We start from the raw sequence: 24,713 nt of genomic DNA on the forward strand, positions 1-24,713 counted from the left end.
TCCTTGGCAGCGGCGTCTTCGAGCTTGAGTCTGGAGCACACTTCAGAGAAAGAGGGCAGCACATCCTTCTGCTGGATGGTTGTGACAAAGTGTGCATATGTCTCCGGTAAGCCTGCAAGGAGGCGCAAGACCATACGTTGGTCGGACACCAGCGACCCCACGTTGGCAAGTTGATCTGCGAGTGACTTTAGCCTATTATAACAGGCCATAACCGAGCCGAAGTCGGCCATTTTTGTGGTGGTGAATTCAGTTTCAAGGTACGCTGCCCTTGAGTGCTTGTTATCTTGGAAAAGCTAAGCAACTCGGTTCCAAACCTTCTCCGCAACATCATCCGCCACGAGAATAGAGGTAAGAATATCATGGGATATGGTGGCGTATATCCATTGGAGAACCACCGCATCGTGCCGTTTCCAGAGCGGAAGATTAGCCGCCTTCGTTGCATTGTACGCGGTGAGTTCGGTGGTCTCAGTTGGTGGTATGATGTGCTCAAGTACGGAGTGGACGCGGGCTAGAACCTTGAAGAGTGTCGCCCATTCGAGATAATGGCCGGTTTCCATGTCAAGGGTGATTGGTATTAAAGATTTCACATTCGTGACAGTTAAAGCACAATGGAAAGTTTTGTCAGCCATTGAAGAGAGAAGAGGGAGGAAGAAGAGGAAGGCTAGGGTTAGAAGAGGGTGACGGCTAGGGTTAGAAGAGGGTGACAGCTAGGTTTAGGAGGTGAGGAAGGAAACCTAATCTGATACCATGTAGGAAATCAATCCGTAATCTATATTGATGTATGATAGTCATTATATACAAAGTAGGAATCTAATTGTCAGCATGATACTAGGCTAAATTATAGGATCTAATTACTATACATAAGGAAGAGATCACTCCTAATATACATTTGCTAATTATGAAAAGATTATCCTAATATTTACGTTGACTATTTCATAGTCTATCAGTAGTGTTAACTGGAGTAGTCTCATTTATTTTTCAACCGCGTCTTTGAATTTGACAGATAGTATGTCGAGAAAGGTATTATCTGGTTGTCCTACTAACTTGGAGAGTTTGGAACTGGATAATGTTATGGAAATTGTTCGTTTGGAAATCGGTTTTGTAAAGCTGACATCTTTAAGTATAAAAGATTTTCAGAATGAGAATCATGACCTTTGTCTCGAAATATTAGCCCCCCCCCGGAACCCCCACCCCAACAAACCCCCCTAATTAAATATTTGCAACTTTTGGGGTACTGCGACAAAATAAAATTGAATATGGCTTCACTTATCAGTGCAATGCTACATATAGCTTTTGATGATTTAGTAGATGAAAACCGGAACTTGGAGTAGCTATTTTAAGGAAGTTCTTCGTAGCGTTGCCCATGCCGAGAATCTTGAATTGGGTCCCTGGTGCATCAAGGTTTATACATACTATTTACTATACAAAATTTAGATTTAATTTTTTTCGTTTTGTTTACTTTTTATTTGCTATAGAATTAATGAGTTTAATAACAGTAATAGAGCCATTACTTAGGATAATCTGATAACTAAGTTGATAATTACTAAAGAATTACATTCTCGTGACCAAATTGGTTGTACAGTGGCAGGTGATAGACATAATTTTTTTTGAACAAAATTTTGGATGATGAATTGTGAGAATATAGCATTGGCAATGGACAGAACACACTACAAATTTGGATTGATTTCATGCTCTTTCTTTAAGTCATGTTAATGGGGGTTTTTGAAGTGTTTAAAGGTCCATCTTTGAATTTCCAAACCAACCTTAACACCTTGATGTGTAAAAAACCAGTCGTATAGTCCAAGTTGATTTATGAATTATTCAACAATTAGCATGCCATTAATTAAGTGTTGCATTTCCTTATTTTGACATATTTGGGTTATAAGCAGGGGCGAATTTATGCATAAATTTTGGGTCATGTGAACACATGGTCACTCGATTAAACTCGATATATTATGTGTATAATTCTGAAATTATATCTAATATTAACTAAAGGAATACATGGTTAAACTAGGCTGAGTGGAGCATTGGGTAGAGGTTATGTTTACATCCTCAAGGTCACAGGTTCAATCCCTAGCTCTTGCATGTTTTTGCTATTATTTTCTAAAGCTGCATTTTGACCTTCCTTTTTATAAAATTTTATATCATATCTTAAAGCAATGATGAATCCATCCTCATGAAATCCTAGATTCGCCTCTGGTTATAAGTGCCTTTCATACTGGAGTTGAAAGGTTGGCAATCTCCACCGTCAAGCATGAAATTCTTAGAAATTGGCACAGCCTTAGAACAGTTGGACTTCCCTGAAATTTGCAGCTTTCTACAGAGTTCACCGAATCTTGAGGCATTGACCGTTGACTGATACAATCATAGACCAAGAGTAAGTTTCCTTTTGACATTTGTTTTTGTTACTTCATGTTATTAATATCAAGAAACTATTAGTGGAAGACGAAGACTGTCTGTATCAACATATTTCTCATCTTAAGTGTTTTAGGAAAAATCATAAAATTGATTATTCTGTGTTGTGTAAGGCGTTTCGAGGAACTTTGTTGTTCTCTCAGTTTATTTTCTTCAAGAAAATAGTTCAATTTGAGTTTCTTTGACAAAATTTCAAGTTTATCATAATCAAAATTGATTGTATGAGTTAGACAGTTTTGCATTCAACTTTTTCTCTTTTGTAGTTGTAGGATAAAGATGTTTAACAAGGGTACTACTCACCTTCACACGAGGAGGTAAAGGATCCACTTTTTTGTTTTAAGAATAAAAAAGTCAGCTTCAATGAAGCTTTTTAACATCTTTTTTATTTTTATTTTTTGCATGTACGTAACATTTTCTAAGCATTTGACATGTTCCTTGAATCTACTTTCTTGTAGGATCTGCTCATTGCTACATTGGAAGACCATTAGTTTAGCTGCTCATTGCTACATTTGAAGACCATCAATTTCATTGACTTTCATGAATCACTAAGTAGATATGAGTTTGTACTACTTTTTGGGAGATATCTGCTCAAGAATGCAACAGTGCTAGAAAAGTTCGTCGTTGCTGCCGAATTCGAAGGTCGTGATGTGCCTCAGGATTATGTAAAAATGACACAGGAGCTCCAAAGCTTTCCAAGATCCTCCCCTCACGCTTCAGTTGTCTATTCTTATTGATAATTTTTGACACCTATCGTTTGTATTGATCGCAACATACTTTGACAGATGTCATTTTGTGTTTGAAAAGGGTTTATAGCTGATAGACAAGGGTTGGATTGCTGTTGTCAGTATCCAAGGAGTTGCTAGTATTTTTTTCATGTCTAAGTAATAGTTTATACATTCTATAATCATCATGTAAGAAAGCTTGCTCTAAATGTTTTGTAGTTCCTATTCATATTGCTGAAACCTGAGCTTGTTTTTATACTATGAAAATTTAAGGTTGAAAACTAGTCCGCCAAGATAATACTGGAAGATTCATTATGCGTCTAAGGACTTGTTTCATTGGCCTATGTTGTTTTTAATTGGTGGAGAAGAAACTTTAAAATATTTGAACTTTCCTACCACCTTTCCGCACAAGTAGAATAATTGCTCTCTTCCACTTTATTTATTTTCTACCAAAGAATTGGAGGAAGATGGTGAGGAGGTTGCTTTCTCCAGGAGTTCTTCTAACTAAGGAAGGTGCTGAATTACTCAATAGCATTAGAGCTTCTCAATAATTTCAGAGTATACTGGTTATCCAATTTATTATATGAGCTTCGTAGAGTAGAACCCCTTGATGTGAATTCTGGTGCAATTCGCAACATCTATAGCAGAACCTCTTTCTGAATCAAGATCTCTAAGCTAGGACGTCTCACCTGTTATATAGTCAATTCCATTGCACGTATCTCAGTTTGCTGTTGTGACCAGTCTACCAAGTCAAAGTCCAAGGTTTTCACGTAGTCTAGAATCCCAGGTGTCTGTACTGCAAAACCTTGCTTTTCCTCCTCAGCATCCCTGGGCTCCGAGCACAACCCATGTGTGAATGCTTTCAAAGCATTCTACCAATGAGAGGAGAAAAGCTCCTATGGTCACTTTTCAATACCCTGGAAGAGAAGTGGTAGACATGGAGAATAATGTTTTTCCCTTATTACATTGACAAACATTGTTTAGTCCCTTGGAAGTATTGCAAATAATGAAAGCAGAGAAAAAATGCTCTTCTAATAAGCTTTGACAAGAGCAATTGATTGTTGATGGATTCCCTTTGAAGCCTGATGAGACGGCAGAACTCTTCGGATGACAAGGAATTTGAACTTTGGGGAAAGGTAACTTTTTTTTTTTTTTTTATATTAAGCCATCACCATTAGGTTGTGAACCTATAGTGTGGCTTGACCCCTACCATGTATTATATAAGTAAAGGTAATTTACAATGACTAGAGGGGGACATGGAACCTTGCCTCTAGTCTACAAAAGAGATTGTAAAAACAATCTAAAAGGGAGGAGATAGCCAAATGAACAGAATCCTCCGTAGCTATCAAGATATTCTAGCTTACAAAGAAGTTACATTTTTCAAATCTTCTTCTAAAAGTAGGAAGTTGTTGCTTATCAAGTTGAATTAGCCCCTTGACTTCTCTTGGTAAATCCCTTTGAGAAAGATATAAGGTCCTCCTTCTACTTGTTGAAGCCATTTTAGCAAGGAAATCAGCCGCCATGTTAGCCTCTCTGTAACAGTGAGAAATTTGCACAGTTGCATCTTTAAGAAAGCCATTTGTGGTGTTGATGATCTGCTTGAGCTTCAAGTTGTTTGTATCTTTGTTGAGCAACATCTTGACTATGAGTTGGGAGTCTAGCTCAATTTGCACATTATCAAAGCCATGATTCATGCACCATCTAATGCCATGCTCAGCAGCCAATGCTTCTGCAATATTGTGACTCTCACAATCCACAGAGATAGAAAAAGCCATTATTAGATCCCCTTCCTCATTTCTTAGAATGCCACCTATACCGGCACGGTTAGGAATATCCACAAAACTACCATCAGTGTTAAGTTTAAACCATCCCATCTCTGGTTTTCTCCAACATACAGGGATGCATTTTACCACAGGGCTAAGTTTTTCAATCATGTCACAACAGTTACACCAGTTGCCTTCTACATTGATGTTGGGATATGCAACCATTATTGCAGCTTTCATGTTCCAGGTGATTTGCATTTCCATCTTGTATAAATCAAACTTCTTTTGTTCCCCAAATCTGCAAGAACTCCAAGCTTTCCATATCTCCCACAATATCATCATTGGAGCAATCTGCATAGTAAATTTGTGGACCTTGTTTTTGGCTTTTCTATACCACCATTCTTCAAGTAAACCTCTTAAAGGAATATTGTGATGTTTAAAGCCCAAAGGGGCACCAATTTTGTTCCACAGATGATGAGCAACCTTTCCTTCAATAAAAGCATGCTGAGGTGTTTCATCTTGTGGTGAGATGCAACATATACAGTCTTTGAAGCCTTGTTTACCGAATTTAGCCACAACATCTTTGAAAGGTAATTTGTTGTGTAACAATCTCCAACTAAGGAAAGAGATCTTGAAGGGAACTGCATTGTGCCAGATTTTATTAATCAAAGGTGCTTTTTGTCTAAGACTTCTAATAATGGTCCAAGCAGATTTATTGAAGTTTAACTAATTATTCCTTGTAATCCTTATTGGGAAGTAAGAATGTCAATGTAAGATCGACTTCTTAATTTAACAGGAAGGAAAGAAACCTGACAGAATTGTGAGTTCAAATCTGTAGTTTACTGGGAAAACTAGTCCTCATGCAAACAATGGAACCACACAGGTCTATATTAATGACCGAGATAAAGGAACTCCAAGTGCTCAAGGTGTGTCCTTTGTACTACAATTAAGTTGCCATTCGTATCACCAATATTTTAGGGCAATAAAACCTTTTAATATCCACTATATGATTGAAGTTTTTCTGTTTGTTAGCGACTAGTGGTGAAAGATATTACCTCGTTTTTGCTCAAATTTCTCACTTATTGTCATGCTGCATCTCTTATGGAATTCTTCCACAAACCTTGACTGCAGCATTGATTTTTTTCCAGACCCTATTACTGCTGCAATCATTTGTTGCTGGCTTGTCCTCCACAAGTGTTTGGTAATTTTACCGGTTTGCTATGAATTTATTAAATATACATTCATGTTATCATTTAAAGCTCTGAGATTACAGGTCCAAGAATGATTTGGAAAAGGAAAGTCAAAATGTGCCTTATGCTTTGTATTTATCATTAAAACTAGTTGAACTATGAAGTAGTCCCTGCTCGTGTTATGCTTTTTCTATTCTTACTTTGAGACTGCTAGCTGCGTTTTGAGTCGGGAAATCTGGGCAGAAGGTATTGGATACCTATAGACTGCTGGCTGCATTTTGAGTTGTTGCAGTCTTAAAATTCTTTGAAGGATTATAATGTTTGAGATTGTACATAATTTAGAAGAAAATAGGATTTCAATAGGAACAAAAGAAACTACATACTTGGAAAAGCAGAGTCCACATTCATTTCCTTTCCATTGGGAGAAGGTGTTGTGGAAAGTAAACACACTGCCAGTTCCATGACTGTGGATGACTATTGAACTAGCCTTTTACGGTCAAACACTTCGTTAACACCATCATAGAGTTTGAAGGAATGTGAACTATTTAATGCATGTATTTTAATGGCGAAGCTACTAAAATAGCTTAGTGGAACATTAACATAGCCTCCTGCCCTTTTGCTAAAAGAAGGTTTGGGTAGAACTATGGGCCAATCAATAACTATTTCATTAGATTTTAGTGTAATAATGCCCTGACCCTCTTAGAAATAGGTAATTTGAGGAATTTGGATGCGCTCAAAAAGATCCTTTTTACATCAAACTTTGAACGCTAACATGAATTTGTTGAAAGCTGAAATATTATGCTTATTTTCTTGAACCTTTCATAGTTACTTCAGCTGCACATGCACTTCAGTGGTTACTTCAATTTGCATCATATTGAAGCTGAGTGGTTTTTTCTGCCACAGTGTTCCTTATAACCAAAACATATGATGAAGTGTTAAGCTTTTCAAAAATGTCATCCAATCATACTCTGGTAACCTTTGACATAAGCCATGCACATATGAAGCAATTATAGAGCTTCCTTCTCTTCCTGTCCCTGGTTATATGACTTTCTCGTTATTTATAAGCCAGGATAAAATTTCATTGATGTCAAAGCAGCTCCAAATAGGTACTTGTCAAGAACTTTACAAGTTGTGTTCCAACAAGTTGGCTTTGGTCTCATATGCCAACTTCATAGCTTCTATCTCAACACTATGTTCTGTTCGGCTTTAATAGAAACAACAGTTTTCTGAAAACCTATCTTTGAGCAGCTTGAAATAAGAGCCTCCACAGGCAAGCCAAATCGAATTGAAATCCACGAAGCTTATGGTATATTGCGAATTAGAATCCAATGTTTTTTAAACACGTGTGGGGACATTGTTCTGGGATAGAAAACAGAAGAAAGTAGTGCACCTAATTTTCACGATTGCGTCCAAGTGTAGTAGAGAATCTATATATGCTTTAGGGGCATCAGTTGATAACTATTGACAAGAGAAGAGCTTAATCACCAAAGAAAGAAATGGTAAGGTATGAAATTTGCCTCAATCAATACATGACCAACCTTAACGCACCTGCTTCATGAATTCAATATCTTTGCACAAATTTCGTCGTCGGTTTTCTGCATATAAAATGTAACTCAACCTTTGTTATAGAAAACAACAGATTAAATGGAATGAAAAGAACATGATATAAATTAGCTTTTCTGGTGTCTCAATTAAATTAAAAAGAAAAATAACTGGAGTTTACCCCTATTTTGATCTTCTAGTCTCTAGCAACGATGTTACTACTTGGAGGACTAATTTATTCAAATAGGAATTTGTAAGGCCGTGAGCTTCTTTCTTCTGCAGAAAGTTTTGATTGAAAGCAACAGCTTTGGCCTTGCTTGGAGGACAATTAGGTAATACAATTTGTTTTCAAGGCTTATTTGCATTATATATTTAATATGGATTATTTTCATCTCCACTACCCACCAAATGACCTTTCTTAGTACTCCATTTATGCTTTCTTTGAGTCAATGAACAAATCTTTTTTCTTCTCGTGATAAATTATTGTCACTCCTCTTAGCAAGGATATAGCCTGTGTTATGGATCACCCAGCGTAAATACAAATTGTTCTCATTTACTCTTACAATGCTTCTAAATCTACGCCCTGTCACTCTTTTTCTAAGTTTTTATCGTATGGCTCATAAGTTGAATACCACATACAACATTGAATATCTCTTTTGTACTCTATTGGAATCAGGTCTCTTTCTATGTTTTTCAATCATCTTATCACTTCTTAGTATAGCATTAAGTCCATTTCCAGCACCATTTTTTCGTCTATATTTTTCCTCCTGCTTCAATTTGACTCTTTCTCTTCTTGTCATGTTGAAATGTCTACCAAATACTTCAAGGAAACAGAAGGATAAGCTTGCCAAGAAAGACAACACTATGGCTATGTTAGCACATTAACCTATGGCCAAGCATCACTACAAGAAATTAGGTTTTAGTGACGACCTTATGTAGGGCACCTTTAGTTGTCGTAGTAGTAGGTAAGTGTATTTGTTGCGATCCTTATAGTCGTCACAGAAAATAAAGTTTTATTGACAATTATACTTAAATCGCATTAAGTACTAAAATATTTATCTCACCCTGAACAAAATTTGATTCAAAAGTATTTATGACGACGCATTAATTTTGGAGCTTTTATATTGACTTTTATGTTTGAAAAATAAATTAAAAAATGAAACACTCTCATCTTAGATTGTTTTTAGATATTAGCTTATACTTTGTTTTGTTAAGAAAAGAAATATCTATGTATTTTCTTTGTTTAGAAATTTTTAGCTTAATTAAATTATCTTCAACTTTTTATAATTTTTAAAATATTTTAAGAATCTCTCCAATTTATTGAAAATTGTGAAATAATATTGCATTAATCCATTTCAAACTTTTTTTTCCTATATTTTATTTAATTTTATATACTTCATATGAAATTTGTCTGTTAGTGAGTTATTTTTATTTTTCAAATTTTCTTTCTTTAAATAATTTAAAATAGATAAAATTAAACCTTAGTAGTAACAAAGAATTTATACTTCACTCAAAAATGGTACCAGCAGTAACAAAGAGACCCAAATTTCCTCTCTAATTACGTCCACAAAACCCATTTCCCCCTAATTAATTCGTCTCTTGTCCAGCAATTAGGCGAAAATGGGGGATATTACTTGCAATCTACTATGAAGGAAAACTTTGTAGGTTTTAAAGAAGCTTCTATGATTCTAAAATTCTTGATTTTATACAAAATGTTTGTCAACCATTTGGAGGACTTTTTTTAATGGGTAAATCTCACTAGTTCTCTGATTATAGAGATCCACTCTTTTCTAAAAGCTACTAATATAAGAAAAAGTAGAAGGTATATCTGTGTGTCTTTATTTAATTTTTTGATATTCTCACTGATTTACAGGTAAGTTTTTAAGTTTTGGCTTGAATAATTAATGGTCATCCTAGACGAGGGACTGTAGCAACGTGGGTTTTTGGTATTACATGTTAAAATATGTAGGGATGGGTGTACTTCTTTGGATCCAAAATTCATTTCTTTACGTGGTATCAGAGCAAGGCTTGTCTCAATCATTATTTCCCGATAGTGGGCCCCATATTAATATGTCTAGCCCTGAGCGTGAGGTGGGGTGTTAAAATATCCCACACCGGTTGTTTAAGTATGGTTGAGTTAGGCTCAAGATTCATTTCTTTACGTTACAGGCCTGATTTTTGTAATGTTGTAATGGTTAGAGAAGTAGATGAATTATCTAAGTAGTTGTGTTTATTTGGTTGATGTTGAAGGAGTATTTCAGTGAGGACGAGTAGGTTAGATTTATTCTGTATAGTTCTGTTGATTTGTTCTGTCCGATTCTCTTGTTTTTACTATGGTTCTGATGTAATTTTATTTTTTATAGTTCTGTTTGATTTATTCTGCCACATTCTGGGGAGGTTCCTGTTTTCTCTTTAACTCATTTTAGATTTGCATGCTGATACAGTTCTGTGCTATCTGTAGTTCTGCTAGTAAAAATTAAATGGAGTGGCTAGTAATTATGGTTACATTGGTTGTGCTGTGGGTGGCTTCACTCTTTAAGATTCTACTAGAATCTCTCTCTGCCTCACAAGCTGCAGTTTTAAATGATGGTATGTGGTGACTTCTCTACGAAATATCAATTCTTGTTTTCTTTTGTATTTACTGGCTGCCTCGGCATTGTTATTCACTACTCTTTTAGAATCTAAATACAGGCATGCACACAACTTCCCCTGTAGTGTTTGTTCTACAGCTAGTTGCTTCCCTTCTTAATATGTATATTCTTTTATGTTTCAGGTGGAGTGTTTTGCAAGAGAAATGTCTTGTTGGTTATCGCTCATCCTGATGATGAGTCTATGTAAGGTTGAACGTGTTGAGTTTGAGTTGTCATTTTTTCCTGTCATAATTTTTTTGTGAAATGCGAACTTTTGAATTGCTATAGATGGAGTTGCAGGCTATGACACTTGGAACTATATGTTAGTTGTGATCAAGATTATGAGAGCCCTATGTATCATTTGTTATACCGTAATACAAAGTTGCTCAGTTGAAACAAAATTTAATTAGTTGAGCTCATAGTTGAACACACATTCACAGAATAAGAAGTCCCATGAATTCTTACGTCCATCTTGAGATTTGGTGGGCTCAACTACAAGATTCAATTATTACCCCCTTGTTAAATATAGGTTATTAAAGAACTGAAATTTGATTTGTCTTTATACAAATTATGATTTCAAACTTTTTGTTTTGGTTTGTTTTGTTAAGCATATGATGTCCTGATACATATGATACTTGAAAATCTATGACCTAAGAAATGTTTTCCTTTCTCTTTATAAATTTTATCAAATTTCCTTTAGGCTTGTTCTAAGAGAGGCATCCTTTTCTCGATATTTTTCTTTGCAAATTGTGTTAAAAATGTAGTTGGTAACAAGGATCATAACTGTTGATGTAAGTTGATTGTTTATGTGTCTCTACCTGTAGATGTCAGTTCCCACATATGATACAATGACCTTTTAATGTTTAGGTAATCTTGTTATTAAGTAACCAGTTTTGTATCTATCTGTTGTACAGACTACAGAGTATTACCATTGAGATGATAATGACTCATGGTGCTTTTTACTCTATATAGGTTCTTTACTCCAACCCTTAATTATTTGTCTTCGAGAGGATGTAATTTGCACATATTATGCATGTCAACTGGTAAGTCTTTTAAAATATTTCAATTTCTGTTGCAGATGCTGAATCAAAACATTTCGTTTATGCCTATTTTTTTAGTGGCATGCATATTTTGGTTGCCGTATATGTATCTCATGACACAAAAAGTAAAACCTAAAATGAAAAGTTGATTTTTGAACCAGTTGAAATACTATAGCAATTGATCTTAAAAGTATGATCCAATTCAAGCACTGTTGTTAAACCTGAGTTTCGCTTCTGAATTTGAATTATTGCAGTTCTTTTCAACTTTAGAATGTTTAAGTGATCGGAACGCAAAACACTAGAACTGTCCTTTAGCAAATCTTTATCCTAGATAACCAAGAGTCTATTACTGATGCTAACTTTCAGTATTTTGTTTCTGCTTTGTTGCATTGTACTGAAATATAGGTAATGCAGATGGTATGGGCAATGTCAGATTAGACGAACTTTATTTAGCCTCGATTGTGCTTAAGGTGATGTGAATTTTAATGCTAAATCTATCATCTTTTATGTTGTCTTTCACGCAATTGTTCCTGCATTCCTCTATTTTCTGCGGATTACTATAACAGAGGTTTTTGTAAAATGTTGGAAAAGCTAGTCAGATATGAGTCATTGATCTTTCTGTTCTCTATTTACTCATATAGGTTCCACAAAAGCAAGTGAAAGTCCTTGACCATCCAGATCTACAGGTATTCTGGTTGTATCAGAATGGTATATCTATATGTTCTTAAAGTTTAAGCAGAGTTCTAAAGCCTAGTTCTGACTAGGATGGTTTTGGCAAATCATGGAACTCCAATTTATTGTCAAAGATTATCAAGGAGGAAATTGTCAATTGTGCAATTGATTTGGTAAGTGATTTAAGTAATTATTCTGTTCAACTATGATGTCCTTCCGGATAATCTTCTGTAGCTTGTGCTTCTTTGGTAGTATTAAGTTTATGCTTCCTCCCGTTGACTTCATTGTATTAGGGGTTTTTCTACTTCATTAGATTAAAATCTTGATCTGAAGATATATCCTTTGTTTATTTGTTCATTTTAGTTGAATATAAAGAATATAGTTTTCATTTCAGATGCCATGAATCAATTTGATTTGATTTACCTCTACTTTTGGAATTTATACGGAAGAATCCATTATTATGACTTAATTGAGCCCTACCATTCTGGATTTTAAGTAGAGAACCCAATAGAATGGATTACAAACTCCTTACCTGGTGTCTACAAAATATACCAAGTACCTTTGAAACAAGTACAAAATATTAATGTGATAGACCCTTGTGTTTATGCAAGCTTTAGTGTTTGGTATAATAAGGACTGACTTTCACAAGGGAAGACGAATCTTGCATAAAGAAAGATGGGGGCAACCGCATTAAGTTCCAAATAAGGAAAATCTTATATATGTCACCTTTTCATCTCATGACTTTTGTTTTCCAGGTCATAACTTTTGATAATTACGGAGTCTCAGGTCACTGTAACCATCAAGATGTTCATCAAGGTGTACGGTAAGTTATTCATCCTATTCTGGTGGCTATTGGTATTGCTTTTGCTAAGGAAATTAGTCACCATATTCTGGTATTACTTGGAGGTGCTCTTGCAGATGTTATAAACAGATTTATTTAATATTGACAGTGATTTAATACTAGCAAAGTTTCATAATGATCCTGTTTCTTTCTAGTTTGATATCTTACACTTGATTAAGTTTTTTGAATAGGCATCATTATAAGGGATTATTTACTTCTCTTTTGTTGAATCTATAATTATTTTTCATGCCGATAAAGTGTTGTGTATTTTGTATGACAAGGAAACATTGATGAGTTGGAAACTCTTCTGTAGATGTAGGACTTCAAACTAAATCTTCTTCAAGACTTAGCAGATCAACTAAAGCATAGTTCTCCCGTTATGATAATCATGTTTGTACGTTTACTTTAGATCCTATGATTTCTTGGAGTCGTATCAGAGATTTTATATACCAGTAGAAACTATGAAGAATTCTAGTACTTTTTTTCTTTTTTCCCTTTTTGTATGATGACATCTTGAGATGAGCTTAAATAGAGTCACATGGTCAGTGAGGATTCATATAGTCATCTCCAACTTGGGTTTGGGATTGAGGCATAATTGTTGTTGTAGTATACTCTCCCACTAGTTTTCTGAAATTTTTGGTAGTGAAATATGTAAGGCCTAGAATTAGTAGCTTTATATTGTAATTAAATTTCCTTGCAATATCTACTTTGTTAGAACATATAGGTCGCACTTCTATTTCATGTCTTTCGACTGCCCATGCTGTTAATAAAATTTGTACCTTATAGAAACAAATGTCTTTCAACTTCCATACTTTGTAGCACATCTCTATAAAATGTTTTCTTTAAACGCAGAAAACTATTGCAAGGTTCTTCACATAAAGAAGTTGATGCCTGGGAGCTTGTGAGTTCTTCCCTTGTCTCTTTACCTTTGGTAATACTTGTAGATTTTTATGTTAATTTGTTGCGAACATCATACAACAACTATGTCTATGTCTCAATTCCAAGCAAGTTGGGGTCGACTTTATAAATTTACTTGACCATGTCATCTCTTTTAAGCTCATCTTTTTCTTGGGAGTATCATAGCTTGAAGAATTCAAAGGTTAATTGGTTTTGCATTTCTACGACTACGGTTGGAATCCAATTTGCCTCTCACAATTTTATGGTTTAAGTTTTTGAAGTGGGAGCTTGGTGATTAATCATTTTCAGGTTAGCACTAACATATTGCGCAAGTACAGTGGACCAGTTGACATATGGTTGTCGCTCGTATCTGCCAAGTTCCATTTAAGTGGAGTGGTGCGTTGCTTGCTAAATGAACATCCCAGAAGGACCTTAGCTGCAATGGCTCAGCACAAGAGTCAGTGGGTTTGGTATGTAATACCTTTGCTATTGTCTTGCTTAAGATGGTACACAAGTAAGGGAAGTTTGAAAAAAAAAAAAAAACGAAGAAGAAATAAAGGACAAGAAGATATTCATTTCCTTTTGCCTCTGGGGAGTTGTGATTTATTCCATTATGGGAGGAAAGGGAGAAGATAAATCAAATAGTAGATGATCTATAAGGCACATCCTCTAGATTGCAAGTCATCACACAGTTGTCCTTGATGTATAACTTGCAGTGTACATCAAGACATTTTCTAGAAAAGTAATAACTCTTGGGACTAATGCATCGGTAGATGCTTAAAAGGGGTCTTCCCAAAAGCTGTGTATCAAAACGTTTTCTAGATTGCAGTCCACACACATTACATGTTGTTGTAACTATCTTTTGGTTTGGCTTTTCAGGTTTCGCAAGCTATTTGTTTCTTTCTCAAGTTACACATATGTTAACTGCCTTAAGAAGATCAATTAGATACATGCAAGGTTATTGGTTCACCAAGACACTTGAAAGGAAGATCAGCTAGATGTTGCTTTAACAACACTTAAATGGGAATAGTAGGTAAAACCACTCAGTTGATCATCTAAGCTGAAGTTCCACATCTCCAAGTTCCCGGCAGTTTTAGAATTATTGGTAATTGCAGAAATAGTTAGAACCAGCTTTTTTAGTTTGGCCCCCCACCCGGTGTGCGGTACCTACATTGCAGTCCGACTTCATGCTCTTTTTATTAAAATGCTTCGTGCTTTTGTTTTGGTGAAAATATGGTTTTGGTGGCACAAAGCAAAGTTAATCAAAGACTATTTTTCCTTTATCTCTTTCTTTTTTGGGTTCCTCTTTTTAACAACATTGTTGCCATACTTTTGGTTTGAGATTTGAAAGTGTCTTTTAAGAGTGGGTTTTTAACCATTGGCTAGAGAGCAAATTGAGGAAGAGAAATGTAATGCTTGCACTGCTTTTACTTGACTCCATTATCCGTAACTAACACTTAAAAACTTGTATAAGATAGTTGCAACTCGAATGTCGTCAATTGCCCTTTTTCTTATATTTTTATGTCACATGTAGAAATGGAATGGTGGCAGTGAGAATCGAACACATATTATATTAAAGATTTTCATGGGAATCACTACTCAATATCTCGCTGGCGTCGAGTGCTCTTTGACATAAGGTACAACAAAAGAATAAGAAAAGTGAAAGATTTGAGTTATTTTATTGATACAAAAATAAGATAAGTGACTTTACTACACAATTTCACCAAGTTTGAATGACATTGAGAAATCTAATTAACTTTGAGCCAAAATTTCTGAGTTCCGCTGAACTCGTAACCACCACTGTGGCCCTACCCATGCCCATGACGCCATATACAAGACGTCGATAAATATATTGACAACAATAAATTGGACTCTCTCCGAAATTATTATTTTACAAAGAAACATAGAGACTGAAATAAATAACACATACGTATATTACACAAACTCTTATATCAATAAAGGAAAAGCAAGAACATACACTTATTCATGCAAGTAATCAAGAAATATCTTCTCTTTTTCCCCTAATACACGATAGTATCATCTTATTTGGGTTTTCTTTAGGATGGATTTCAAAAAGTGAAAAATAGCAGTTTTGATTTTCAAACCAATATAGAAAGAGCTAAAGGTGCTGACAGCTGAGAATCCCAAAGTCTCCAAAGTAAAAATGTAGAAACACGGGTCGCTAAATGGGAAAAGGGTTTGGCAACGGGCTGCTAGAAAATTCCAATAGACATGTGAGATACTACCTAATAAGTTTCTTGAATAGCTGAAGTCATAACTGTATGTGATATGATATATATAAGTCGAAGTCGAACAAATTATTGTATAGACCGTATTGCAAAATATCGAAATCGAATTTAAAAATACCTAACCATACCGACTTAATTTGGTATGGTAATGATATAGCATTTTTAGAAATTGAAAATCGAAATTATGATATCCAAGTTTCAAATACCGTATCATTTCCACCTCTAGATAAGGCCAAGTTTAAAGTACAAGTCACCTTACTTTTTATACAATATGTTGATGCAGGACACGTATCTAGAATTTACCAATTAGATAGGCCCCACTTTATAGTATAACTCGTACTACCTTTTGTACAACGTTATGATGCAGCGTTCGTACCCCACTTGTTAGCTTCTAAATAATAGAGAAAAGACTAGATGGGCAAGGCCCGTACCGAGCACAGGCCCAACTCTTAGGCATCAATTTTACGTATAGTTAGTGCTAGTAGGTAAATTAGTACCACAACTAAGCTGCGACTCAGCTTGCTGTTGAAGATGCAAATTAATATATATAGGTCTAAGTTTTGGAAATGGTTTTTACAATTTGCATTACAGACATTGGCGCTACTGATTGCTGTTAATGTAGCAGTTGATGATTAGTGCATAATTCAATATTTATCGACTCGTTAGGTAGCAAAGTAGCGATAGTTAATTTGGGGAAAAACTGAAAATGGTAGCAACAACCTTCACACTTATGCAATGGACATTACCAGGAAGCCATGATTTGTTATATATGAAAGCCGGATACCATAACAAAAGATAAGTACATTGTTTAGCATAACTATATTCAAATAACGTCTTTAATTTATCATTTCATATGAGCAGGAGCTACAATCCCCTAATCTTAGTCGCCTACCTTTGCTATTCCAAAAACCACATAGTAGGGAGGTATTTTGAAGTACCTTCAAAAAAAGGTAAAATACTAATCATCAACTAAGCAAGTTGAAATTGAGATGAATACTTAAATAGAGATCACAGAGAGATAGCTTGAAAGATACATCTCTTTCACCTAGGCGAAATTTCAACAAACAGACCTTTATATAGTTTAATTTTAGATTTCTGGACAACATCTAATGGGAAAAAATAGAGAAAGTAGTGAAAGTGTGTTAACCAAAATCCATTTATGCTGGAGTGAAAATGAAAAGGTCAAGCTTTGTAGCTTCTGCACACTTCCATTTAATCCTGAGTCAAATTAGAACTCCCCACACCCGAAATTCACTTAATTAAGCTTGCACTTTCATTCAAAAATATACAAGGAAATTAAATACGATAATATTAGCTCTCCCTAATATATCCAACAGCTATATTCCCAATTGAAACTGGGTAAGTCATTTGACTTAAATCAACCTATACTCTTAGAAAATCTGAAGATACATATGATTTGTTTTCAGAAAATAAGATTGTCCAAAATAAGGCACATCCTCAATGAAAACACAAATCTATTGAAAAGTTAAAACTAATATTATATGTACAGAAGTTGTGGACAACATGTATATATGTAAAATGTATAGAGAGATGCACAATTCATGAACTTCAAACTTAAGGCTTCCCTATCAAGAAATAGATCTTCAATTTCATATGAACACATAAAACTCAACTGCCATGAAATAGCATTACTATCAATCAGAAAATTGATAAAGAGAACAAGATTAAATAACAAACCAACATGGGGCTAAAATTAGAACAATATCCGTCAGAAAATAACCAACATTTTATAGGTCAAACGTATGTAACGTGCTTCTATTTCAAATAGCTCTACTATAGAATTAAGCCGGGCTGCTGTGTGCTAGGGAGACAAAATAGTACACATGTTTAACACAGGGCAGAACATGTGCCTCTAGGGAGATAGGTAATTATGACAATTTTTAATCATGCACAATACAAAGTGATGAACCATAAGTATATCTAAAAGCATGCTTTTCTTCAATCCTTGCGTTAACTAAATACAGTGGACCTATATCAAACAGCAAGGCCTTGCTAAGGAAATTAAAGTTCCAACATCAAAACTTGATACAACAGTCTTTGCAAATTTGAACCAAAAACTTTCAAGAGAAAAATGCATACATTACATTCTCTTATGCTTCTAATCCACTTATTTTAATTGGCATTAAAGCAAAAAGGAACAAAAGGCTCAAATAGTTACGGTCATGTACGTCAACCCATCCCTCATTTAGTCTTGTAAAATGTCTTGTTTAAGATGATGAAGATTTTAGTCAAATTTTAAGGTACTCCCACCCAAATAAAAAATTGCATTGGAAATGGTGAAAGTAAGAAACCACCTCACAACAGGAAGATAAGCTGCACATAATCATAGAAAAAGGGGAGGGAAGGATTTGTGAGAATCTAGCTTTTGAATTTTTGTGTCCTATCTGAAGAAAAGACCACAACAAAACATATATTTCTTAGCTTTAAAATTAAAACATATACTCAAGCATTCATCCATTCTACCCTCCGAGCTTGAATTTTTAACTTAATCCACATTTGCATCTTGACGTTCGACTTTTTTGATTTCATCAGAAAAATTTAACAAAAGGCTGCATATCTACTTACATGTGAATGTGCAATGTTGAGGCTGGCAAAAAAAGCTGAATAACCTGCATAGCATCTTCGTTACTTCTTTCTCCTTAGTTCCTAATGATCAGTCCTCCCTACCGAGCAAAGTTGTACAAACTTGATTCCAAAAACATCTCTTTTCTAGTAAGCAAAAGTTACAAAAATAAGGATGACACTTCCAGCAATTAAACGTTATAAAGATGGTCAAAAGGAAAATCTAACTTATATTATATCTCAAGCGTGTCAATTCAAAAGTCTGATCAAACTGAACTGTAAGTATTTGAGTAGACTGACCTTTTACGGCTTTTTTGCTGGTGTAGGTGGTTGACCTTTCAGCCTTGTGCTTGAAGAGTCAGATGCAATAACTGTTTCCTCCATGTCTACCTCACTTTTACTTAGAGACTTCAGTTTTTTTGGTGTTCCTCTGATTAATGCTAGGTGGAAAGATTGGTTCCCTTCTATGTAGGACAAAATTGATACAGTTTTATGTGTGTCGTTTGAGCTTCCCCAGGATGACCTTTTTAATTGAATTCGGAAAAGTCTGTCCCAAAACATCTTATAAACAAGGTCAATGGACAGAAGTTGATTCTGCAAGCGGGAAGAGTCATTTCTTAGATTTAATAAAATATCTAATAAGCATGAAGCTGTTGTGAACACTTATATAGATAGTGTTTTGCATGCTAAAACAATTTAGTTGTGGCTGATTTTTGCAGAAATAGCAAATCAAAAACATATATGAAGTATACTACTACATATAAATAAGTGGCAACCTTGACCAAAGTTGTTTCAAATATATCATGGAGAGCATCTTCTCAGCTATATCTCCAGAAATTAATGCCGTAATCGACCAACTGATAACGTTCAAATCCACCCTATTAATTAGAACGAGCATGGTCGTATGCAAATATAATTTACCCAACTATGAGTCGGGGTTGATCCCACAGAGAACAATATATAGGCGATTAGGAAAATTAGGAATTATCACCAACAATAGCTATGCCAAACACTTAAAGGTTATTTAGAGAGAAAATTATAACTAATTGTGAAAACATAAACTAACCTAGAAAGCAAATAAAACGATCACTGACCACGAGAATGGATACAAAGGAAATTACGCTCAAGTAACGATCCAATGTATTTCATGATTTACAACTAATGGTGAGTTTATATTACTTAGCCTCGGATAATGACTCTAAATTAGCTTCTTCCGAAAACTAACTAGACTACCTAATTGAATATTCCTAAAGCAATTAGGAGCATTAAGAACACCCGAATATGGATACAAGTGGTGTCGCCTATCCCTAGGTCGATTTCCATTAGATGAGGGTTAACGCCCCAAATCCTTGTTAATTATTCTTTCCCAATCCCGAGTTTGCCTCTTCCGAGTTTAAACCGAAATAAATGAGTGAGTTCTAGGGTTAGCAATTCCCTTAAGAAACATTAAAGAACAAGAATAATTAAAACAACATTAACTCACTTTATTAGGAATAAAAATCATTCAATCCATAAGCAAAACAAGAGTTTCAATCTAAACTTTAACAATGTATACTTCCATAAACAAGGTTCAGGTATAGAAATGAAATACTACACACTTAGATATTCAATACATAGCAAGGAAATTGAAGAAATGAGTAAAGAGATAAGAAATTTCTCATCAAAACTTCAAATCTTCAATCCCCAAGTGTGGGTGTTAGAACCCTAGCTCTCCAAGTCTTGTGTTTATGTCAATGATGAAAATGTTTTCCCCCAAGTCTTCCTTTTTATATTTCCCAATTTTTTCAAGTCCAAAAATGACAAAATATGCCCCAGATTTCAGTTTTTGCAGTTCTGTCCCCTTTTTGCAGTTCTGTCCCATTTTTGCAAATCTGTCCCCTTTTTGCATTTTTAGCCGCTTTTTCAGTTTTCTTCAATTTGGTCTCTTTTTGACTTGTTTTTCACTTGGTTTCTTCCAAAGCTCTTATCAATCATATGAACCTATAAAATAGAAGTAAAAGACATTAAATGCACTATTTTCTCAATCAAAACATAACAATAATCTAAGATTAAAGAAGAAATAAGTTGGTAAAATACCAACTTATCACCCACTGTCATCAATAAGATCAATTTGGAAGGTACACCTGGAACCATATTGAGTTTAATATTTGTACACGTATGTTATATTTTGTGGGGAAGAAATTTATATGTATGGTAAAAACGTAATGCGAGGCACTAATGTTGTCTATCGATTACACTTTGTGCATTCAAATTCTCTTCTTTCTTTAGTGTGCTTTTTATGTTTTTGCATCCTGAACATTCAAGCACACAAAATTTCTGCAGCTCATTTGAAATAAACATTTCTGCCTCAACATAGAAAAAATCCAATCTATCAAGGAAGATGAAAAGCACATGTATATTACTCTGTTTCATGAATAAACGTATTCAAATCTAGATAAGTGAAATACTTACCATAGTTTGTGATGAAATTTCTGCAATGGGGATAATAATTTGCTGCTGAGCAGGAGTTACTGTGAGAGACATTGATGACGTAGAGAAGCTAGCTGATGCATAACTTGAAAGCATGTGTTTGTTTGTTTTTGCCCTATTGTCACACCAAATAAAGTATTCAATATGCCGTTGAAGGGCAAGTTAAAAAGTAAGGCTGAAAAGTTGGTACCGGTTGATGAGCTCCAACGCCTATGGGTAAGCAGGATTTATGTGTATTGTTGAGTTAAATCTAGTTTGCAGCGATAAACCTGTATGGCACAATGTATGTGTAATGTTGTATTAAATAAAAATATGTAAGTAAAATATTTTAATATGTGCATACCCTGATAAGAAGATATTCCTATACTCCTTCTAAGGATCACAAGGAACTCTTCATCCTTTTCCATTTTAGCTTGGAGCTCAATTCCTTCAATTTCTCCGAAGTCCTCTCATAAAGTGAGTAGAAACTATTTTTTCTTGAGAGTGCGAGGAATATAATGCTGATTTTTTTGATCATCTATCGTAAGGATATACAAATACTTCCAAAGGAAAACAAGGGCATATAATTTGAAATTAATGTTGTACTTACTGATTGTCAACAACAATAATCTCCCAGCACCTATTTTGATTGCGACCTGCATATTTTGGAGGGAACATAGTTATGAACTAATTATTTATTTCCATCAAATAAATTAGTCCTAAGAGTTTATGTGCTCTAGCAAGATTCTCTGGCAATTTCCACCAGCGGTTAGTTATTACTATCTTCTTTCCTCATCTTGTTATATTTATTTTTTATGTGAACCAACTGATCCAAGACCACTAAAACTGCACAATTTCGTATAATCCATCTCAATTCTCAAGTAATTTGGTTGACATATCGAAACAGTAGCTAGGCTCAGAAAGCAATATATTCAAGTATGAGAAGTTCTTCCAGTTGTTAGCATTAACTTGAGAAGTTCTTCCGGTTGTTAGCATTAACTACTGCAAATTGGTTGAAGAATTGGTAATTGACCTACCTGATTTTTATCAACACCGACATATTTAACTCAGCTAATTCATCTTCCTTATGTCTGTCTCTGTTTCTCTCACTTCAAGATAATGAGGGCATGACTCAACAATTGCCAAGGCCCAAGAGGAAGAGGAATAGACAAATTACTCGGTCATCTTCCTCAAACCTCCTCTTCTCTTTTGTGCTCAAACGGCCTATATTCTCATCTTTACTACCAATTTGTATGGAGAAGGCAAGCAAAATAAGATGGGGAAAAACCAATTTTCAAACATTCATGAGTACAATGGTGGAGCCAAGATTCATATTAAGAGGTGTCAAAAAATATAGATATGTCACAACCCAGGTTCAAACACGGGACCTTAGGGAATTTTCGCAACCCCTTAACCACTGAATTAAACATTGCTTGTGTCAAGGGGTGTAAACACTGCTATATATACCTATAAAACCAAAATTTCACCTATCTATACAATGTAATTTTCCAGCGAAGGGGTGTCGACACCCCTCGGGCAAGGCTAGCTCTGCCCCTGCATGAGTAAACCCAACCAAATTAGGAACATGCAAGTACAAAATTCTACAATAAACTACCAAACCACTAGGAAACTTATCATATACCCATCAAAAGTAGTGGAATAATATACCCAACAAAGAAAATAAAGTTTTTTTTTTTAATCACAATCAGTTAAATTAGTCAAAAAAATAAAGTTGGAGTATAAGCTAATGACATCAAACTAACAAATTTTAAAAGGAGTGCCATTTAATAAAAGCAAGGAAAGTTTTAATATCAACATATTCATAAAAATCTTGAACAAAGGAAAAAACCCAATTTCTAAACTGGTGTTGCCTTTTCTTTTTCTAAAATTGAAAAATTGGAAGAAACCTAAGATTGCTATGAACCCCAAATTACTAAAATCAACATAATAGCCATATAAAATTCTACAATAAACTACCAAACCACCAGAAAACCTATCATATACTCATCAAAAGTAGTGGAATAAAATACTCGACAAAAAAAGAGAATTTTTTTTTATCATCGCAATCAGTAGAAACACCGGAGAAATTCAAAGAGCGAACCGAGAAACTTACCAGAAAAACACTTATAGAATGAGATGGAAGCAATAAGACTTGAGTGCTTGTTAATTTTGTTTGAGCAGAGACTGAATATATGGGCAATATACACATTAGTAGAAGAAAGTGGAAGCTTCTAACTGAGTCTAAAAGAGTAGGAAAATAAAAGTACTGTAAAGAGTCTAATGGAAAAGGCGGGGGGGGGGGGGGGGGGGGGGGCGGGGGGGGGATGAAAGAAGCAAGGAAAAATACCAAAAATCAGAAGATACCTGAAGTTGGAAGAGTGAAGAGCAAAGAGAACTTCAGAGACCCTAATCTGCAGATTCGAAGCAGTGAGACCAATGTTTGCTGATATGAGTTTTGAGCTATTGTGAGATAATAGATTAGTAAACGAAAGTGGAAGCTTCTAACTGAGGGCTAAATACAAAATTATCGTTGACAAACATTTGTAATTTCTATTATACCCCTGTTCGTCCATGTGTTGGTCCTCCCAACTATGATTTCTATAATATGGTAAAATATATACGGCAAAGGCTCAGATATGCCCCTAACCTTTCCGAAATTGTACACATATGCCCATCGTTAAAAGGTTTGCTTGAGTATGCCCCCAACGTTTTTTTTGCGCCATATCTGACCTTATGCTAACGGTGCCCACAAAAACTCGGGTCTTCCTCTTTTTATGACCCGTACCCGCTGCCCCGCCCAAACCCAACAAATTTAATACCCAGCATTATTATTTCTCTCATTTCACTCTCTCTCTTCTCTTAGTTTAGGCGACCCATTTCACTAGGGCTTGCGCCGTTTTAGCTAAATTTAATCGGAGAAGGGTCGCCGTTGCTGTTCTCCGATCGTATTAGCTAAGGTATGAGTTTTTATTTCATCTATTTATCATTTTGTATGCTAGTTAGGGTTTTTCTGAACTGTTTGTGTGTGGGTTAAGTTATGGTTTTATATAGTAAGAGAGATTCCAGTATTTTATTGTATTTTTAGGCATCTATTTCTGATTTAAATATGCCTGTTAGTGTTTTTTTCAAGTGTTTGTGTGTGGGTTCAGATAGGGTTTAATATAGTAAGTGAGATTCGAGTATTTTATTCTTGTTTATAGTTGTTTGTGTACGTTTAAATACTAAAGAACACATATCTGGTCATTAAAGTAGATTTTTTTATTAGGTTATTGTGGTTCATAATCAAGTAAAGTATTCCTTTTTTAGCTGTTTGTGTACCTTTATATACTAAAGAACAAATATTTGGTCATTAAAAGTGTGTTTTTTTAACTGTTGTGGTCTTTTAAAGGTGATGATGTTTTGGTAGTTGGGAACACTTTGTCTGGTTTTGATGTTTTATGGCTTTATTTACTGATATGGTCCCCCATTTGTGTCCGCTTTTTCTGTTGTTTTCATGTGCTGTCCATGAAGATGATTGAGAAAGTGGATTTGGTCTTCCACTATGGGGTAATTGGGTCTTTTCACATGACATAGTCTATAATAGGAAGTTGATGCACACTTTGGCTGGTTGTGAAGCTTGTATGATTACTTATAAATCTGTTTGTGAAGAATTTACAAAACATTGTCGGTTTAGAGTTGTTAAACAACTTCTAGTGACTGGCCCCTCTGAGAGGTATTACTT

At 35.0% G+C, this 24,713-nt stretch overlaps 1 protein-coding gene and 1 long non-coding RNA gene across 10 annotated transcripts; one reads left to right on the forward strand and one right to left on the reverse strand.

Annotated features, from left to right (window-relative positions):
* Positions 1-9,134: 9,134 nt before the first annotated feature.
* On the forward strand, positions 9,135-14,995 carry LOC132635572 (probable N-acetylglucosaminyl-phosphatidylinositol de-N-acetylase). 8 transcript variants are annotated; one of them, XM_060352008.1, is made up of 11 exons: positions 9,135-9,454; positions 10,094-10,221; positions 10,406-10,466; positions 11,235-11,305; positions 11,708-11,772; positions 11,944-11,988; positions 12,067-12,147; positions 12,730-12,797; positions 13,668-13,746; positions 14,022-14,182; positions 14,592-14,995. In XM_060352008.1, exons 2-11 carry the CDS (start codon positions 10,113-10,115, stop codon positions 14,656-14,658), a joined length of 807 nt encoding a protein of 268 aa, XP_060207991.1. In that variant the 5' UTR covers positions 9,135-9,454; positions 10,094-10,112; the 3' UTR covers positions 14,659-14,995. The 8 variants fall into 8 exon arrangements, with proteins under 8 accessions (XP_060207991.1, XP_060207987.1, XP_060207985.1 ...); XM_060352004.1 differs by having other exon boundaries at positions 9,135-9,380; positions 10,077-10,221; XM_060352002.1 differs by having other exon boundaries at positions 9,135-9,380.
* Positions 14,996-20,033: 5,038 nt separating this feature from the next.
* LOC132638287 (uncharacterized) lies at positions 20,034-23,516 on the reverse strand. Of its 2 annotated transcripts, XR_009581659.1 has the most exons (7): positions 23,357-23,516; positions 23,106-23,176; positions 21,603-21,648; positions 21,357-21,513; positions 21,204-21,282; positions 20,996-21,128; positions 20,034-20,524 (listed from the first exon to the last, which is right to left on the reverse strand). It is a non-coding gene; the product is annotated as an uncharacterized LOC132638287 (long non-coding RNA). The 2 variants fall into 2 exon arrangements; XR_009581660.1 differs by lacking the exon at positions 21,357-21,513 and having other exon boundaries at positions 23,357-23,515.
* Positions 23,517-24,713: the final 1,197 nt, after the last annotated feature.

This window comes from Lycium barbarum, chromosome 4, assembly GCF_019175385.1.
Source record: "Lycium barbarum isolate Lr01 chromosome 4, ASM1917538v2, whole genome shotgun sequence".
NCBI classification, from domain to species: Eukaryota; Viridiplantae; Streptophyta; class Magnoliopsida; order Solanales; family Solanaceae; genus Lycium; species Lycium barbarum.

Excerpts from the sequence above, each read along its gene's own strand:
- LOC132635572 (XM_060352008.1), top strand. The coding sequence starts at position 10,113 with ATGGAGTGGCTAGTAATTATGGTTACATTGGTTGTGCTGTGGGTGGCT. Across the intron at positions 12,798-13,667 it reads GATGTTCATCAAGGTGTACG|AAAACTATTGCAAGGTTCTT; the intron begins GTAAGTTATTCA and ends CTTTAAACGCAG. Across the intron at positions 13,747-14,021 it reads CCCTTGTCTCTTTACCTTTG|GTTAGCACTAACATATTGCG; the intron begins GTAATACTTGTA and ends AATCATTTTCAG.